This window comes from Octodon degus, unplaced genomic scaffold, assembly GCF_000260255.1.
Source record: "Octodon degus isolate 3935 unplaced genomic scaffold, OctDeg1.0 scaffold00005, whole genome shotgun sequence".
Classification (NCBI taxonomy): domain Eukaryota; kingdom Metazoa; phylum Chordata; class Mammalia; order Rodentia; family Octodontidae; genus Octodon; species Octodon degus.
Window position 1 is genome coordinate 8,736,885 of NW_004524581.1, and position 4,862 is coordinate 8,741,746.

The 4,862-nt window shown below is 38.6% G+C and overlaps 1 protein-coding gene across 1 annotated transcript in view; it reads left to right on the forward strand.

Moving 5' to 3' along the window:
* Positions 1–4,241, forward strand: part of Vps26a (VPS26, retromer complex component A) — a 31,476-nt gene extending 27,235 nt beyond the window's left edge. Inside the window, 1 exon segment of the mRNA XM_004623954.2 lies at positions 3,819–4,241. Within this exon segment, the coding sequence (XP_004624011.1) occupies positions 3,819–3,929 (111 nt within the window). The 3' untranslated portion in view covers positions 3,930–4,241.
* The last annotated feature ends 621 nt before the right edge of the window (positions 4,242–4,862 follow it).

Consider the following 4,862-nt stretch of genomic DNA (forward strand, 5'->3'; position numbering starts at 1 on the left):
TGATAAACATGGCTCCATATATATCACTATACTATGTTTTTAAATTTGAGAAAATACCCAGAAAAGGAATAGCTGGGTCAAGTGGGACCTCTAGTCATAGTTGAGAAATCTGTATACTGATTTCCATAGTAGTTGTACCGATCTGCACTCCCTCCAGTATTTGTTGATTTCTTTATAATAGCTGTTCTTTCCAGGGTGAGATGGAATCTCAGTGTTTTGATTTGCCATTTCTTAAATGGCCAGTATTATCTGAACATTTCTTTGTGTTTCCTGTTTGTATTTCTTGGTCTGAGAAGTGTGATTCTTCTCAGATGTCCAGATTGGGTCTTTTAAGTTTGGGAGGTCTAAAAAAAGTAAGGGTCAGGGATGTAGCTCAGCAGCATAAGTGCCTGCCAGGCAAGTGCAAGGTCCCGAGTTTGATCCCTGGTACCAAAAATAAATAGAAAATAAATTTTGGGAGGTCTGTTGGTTTTGTTTTTTTTTTTTTTTTTAGTTCTTTATATGTTCTCAATAATCCTCTGAGGAAGAGCTGGCAAACATTTTTGTCACATTGTGGAAAAATGCCACATTGTGGGTTGTCTCTTTGGTGGTTTTTCTTGCTGTGAAAAAGCTTTTTATGAGATCCCAGTTGTTGATTGTCTGTGATAGTACCTGCACAATTCGGGTTTTATTCATAAAGTCTTCCCCTACACCAGTGTCTTCAGGAGTTTTACTGATTCTGTCTTCCAGCAGATTTAATGTTTCTGGTGTTTGTTTTTTCATGTATTTGGTACAAGGTCTCACTATGCAGCTCAGACTGTCTTGTTTTGAGCCTCCGCAGCACTGGGATTACTGGTGTGCACCACCATGCCCAGACTCGGGCCAGCTCAGCCCGGGGATGGGGCCGTTGTGGCATGTGGTGCTGGGGAACCCTGGTTGGGGCGCTTGCCTAAATAGGGTAGGGGCTTAGTCTGCTGAGCTATGTCACCAGCCCTGATGTTTCTGTTCTAACATTTAGATCTTTAATCCATTTAGAATTTAGTTTAGTGCATGGTGAAAGATATGGGTTCATTTTTTTTTTTGGTATTTTAGTAAGGGTCTACAGGGTCTCACTACATAGATCAGACTCAGTGATTCTCATATATTCAGTCTCCCAAAGAGCTGGGATTACAGGCGGCGTGCCACCATGTGATGAGTTCAATTTTAATCAGTTTTTCCAGCACCATTTATTAAAGAGGCTATCTTTCTTCCAGTGAATGTTTGGCACCTTTTTCAAAGATGAGGTGGTTGAGTATGTCTGGAGTTGTTTCTGCATCTTCTAATCTGTTCCACTGATCCTTGGGTCTGGGTTTTTTGTTTTGTTTTTTTCCCCTAGTACCACCCTGTTCTTTTTGTTTTTAAGACAAGGTCTTGATAATGCAGCTTAGGCAGCTAGACTTGAGCTCACTTTGTAGCCCAGGTTGGTCTTGAACTCACTCTTGAACAGTGATCCTCCTGCCTTAGCCTCCCAAGTGCTGGGATTACAGATGTGCTTTTTTTTTTCTTTTTAATCACGGTAGCTTTATAGTATGATTTCAAGTCTTAAGAATTGTGATGCTCCCTGCCTTGCCTTTGTTATCCAGAATTGCCTTTGCTATGCTAGGTCTCCTCTGGTTCCAAATGAATTTATGGATTGTTTCTTTAATTCTGTGAGATGTGCAGTTAGAATTTTGATGGGAATTGCATTAAACTAACAGTTTTCCTTCTTAATCATTGTGCAGATTCCAAAGCTATAGTAATTTGTCAAGGTCTTTCTTGTTTTCTTTCTTCTGCTCTTTTTTTCGTTGTTGTTGTTTGGAACAGCGTTTCCCTTTGTAGTTTAGGTTCTTCTTGAATTGTCTGTGTAGTCCAGGCTGGCCTCAATCTCACAGTGATCCTCTGGCCTCAGCCTCTGGAATGCTGGTATTACAGGTTTGTCCTACCACTCCTGGCTCTTTATTTTCCTAATTTTTTTTTTTTTTTTTTTTAATCAACAAAGATCTCCATTGTTACTCCTTTTTCACTTCTCTCCTAGCTGCATTTATTTCATGGATTTTGAGCTTTCATTTCCCCCTTTTTTCAGTACTGGGGATTGAATTCAGGGCCTCTGCACTGAACTACACTTTTACTCACTTATCCCAACTTACAAGGTCTCGTGAAGACACTGAATTATCCAGGCTGGGTTTGAACTTTCAATCCTGCTCCAACTTTCCAGAGTACAGTCCACACACACAGCTTCATTTTTCCTTTACTAAACCCTTCTATTAAAATGTCCACATGGTGACACAGTTCTGATATTTTTCAGATGAGGTGTTCATCATAAAGTTTGGGGCTAGGGATTTAGCTCAGTGGCACAATGCCTGCCTGGTAAATTCAATTCCTGTACCCCCTGACCTCCAAAAGCATCATAAAATAAGTTCTCATTTGAAAATCAGTCTAAACCATGCATGGGGTACAGGCCTGTAATCCCAGCACTCAGGAGGCTGGTAGGAGGATCACTGCAAACTTGAGGCCAGCCGGGACTGCATAGGGAGTTTAAGGCTGTAGAAAGGGAGACCCTATTTCAAAAAAAAAAAAAAAAAATGAAAAATGTTAAAAAGCTTTTGGTGAGATTCAAATGAATACTGTGATTAAAATTTTTATATATTAAATAAGATGAATATTTGAATGTTAGTTGAACGTTACAAAAGCCAAGTTAGAAATCAGTGTTGTGCAACCTGTGAAGAATATTAAAACTACCTCTTATACACCATTTGTTTTCCAGGTCCGCACATTGCAGATGGTGGAGGTGGAATTATATAGCAGAAAGCTTAAATAATAGTTTTAACAGTAATTTAGAAGAAAAGAAAACTTACTCTAGTAAGGAGTCATAATGCTGTATAAATAAACATAGGTAACTTATAGTTTTAAAGTAAGTTACATGATATTTACACTTTCCAGAGCAACTGCTTGGCTTACACTGTTGACGTAAGCATACTGCCCACCCTCCCATTCAAATGTTTTAAGTTGTGATATGTTGTGTAAAACAAAACAATCAGCCAGTCATGATTTGACGAAGCAAATTATGTTAGGAATTTAGCAGTGCCTGCCTGGCAAACACAAGGTCCTGAGTTTGATTCTCAGTACCAAAAAGAAAAAAAGGAATTTAGAAGAGAGATACCAGGATGGGTTGCTTAGGATAAGATTTAAACAGGCAAAATAATAGATAGTTTGAGGCAAAGATATGGGGTGAATTTATTTCAAGTGGGTTGGAGGCAGAAAGGAATAGTTTGGTTGGTGGGGGAGAAGCATGTAAGGAGGGAAGTAGAGTTGATAAATTCAGGTTATAAGAGGACCCTAAGTACCCACTGGAGATTTATACTGGAGGCACAATGAGCTATTACAGGGTAATACAACCAGTATTTTTACAAAATGAATCTGTGTTACAAAGGGTGAAGCAGAATAAGGTTTCAGGCAAGAGAGACAGGAGCCTTACAGGGAAGCAGTTTTAGTATCTACGGTTGAACTGACCAAGACTTAAATTTAGATTAAGGTAATGGAATAGGAAACACAGGACAGGTTTTAGGAATTTGACAAAGAGATAATAGCTAGGACTTAAGGTCTGATCACACTGATGGTGGTTCTATGTGAGGGTGCTGAGGGAAGCAGGGAGCTGGAGACAGTCTAAGACTAACACGGGCAGAATGTAGATCAGTTTAGAAAGAATAGGAAGTTCAGTATCGTTACAGTTAAAACTGAACTTGCAATTAGTATTCCGTAGTGAAAACGTGAGGCCCAGTGGAGAACATTAACTTGTTGATGTCTCCTGTTTGTCTTTATAGGAAATCATCTTGTGGAGAAAAGCTCCTGAAAAACTGAGGAAACAGAGAACGAACTTTCACCAGCGATTCGAATCTCCAGAACAGGCATCTGCTGAACAGCCTGAAATGTGAACTGAATTAGGAAGAGAAAAGGAGAAAATCCATATCCGTTGAGATTAGTTTCAGCAGGTTAAAGATGGTTGCAGCATGTGTGGGGGAAGAGGCCAAAACTACATATGTAATAGTCTTCCTTTATCTTACAGTGCTGCATTTATTTTACAGTATAACTAAATGTTCATGTATAAACATTTTCAAAAGTGCTTTCTTTGAAACACTGGAAATTTCCTAAGCTGCCTTTATTTTATTTTTTAACCACACACTTTGATGATAAGCACTCAAGATATTGCATCAGCATAAACATTAAAGATTTTCATTTGAATAGGATGGTACTTGTAATTTTGCTTTCTTTCCTTATAATGTTGACTGTAAATCCTTTTATACAAATGAATAATCTACATGCAAAAAATTACATACTTTTGTGTTCAAATCAAATTAGAAAATATAAGTGGATGTTATACCCTGCAAAGATTTAGAACATGGTATCTCAGTTTTGTTTTGTTTTTTTTCTTTGTGGTACTGGGGATCAAACTCAGGACCTTGTGGGTGCCAGGCAGGCGCTGCACAGCTGAGCTATATTCCTGGCACATCTCAATGTTTTTGAGAACTTTGTTTTTACATATACATTTGAGAAACGTATATGGAGTGTTTCACTGACGGTGCTTCTGGGTCTGCCGTTTCATAGCTTTTTGCATTTTACCCTCTTTGAAGACTTTTGTGGTATGCATATTTCTCCCCCTGAGGGCTATGTAGCATGCAACTGTGGCCCTCTTCTCTCCCACATATTAAGTTATCATTTTGCTATGTACTCCCAGTAGTACCACATGTGTGTTCTGGAACATGGAGTTGACTTACGTTGGCATTTAAGAACTTGTTAGCAACTACATGTTTTCCCTTAATTAGAAATCTGAACATAGATATACATTTTTAAGTAATGTTCTTGTCACA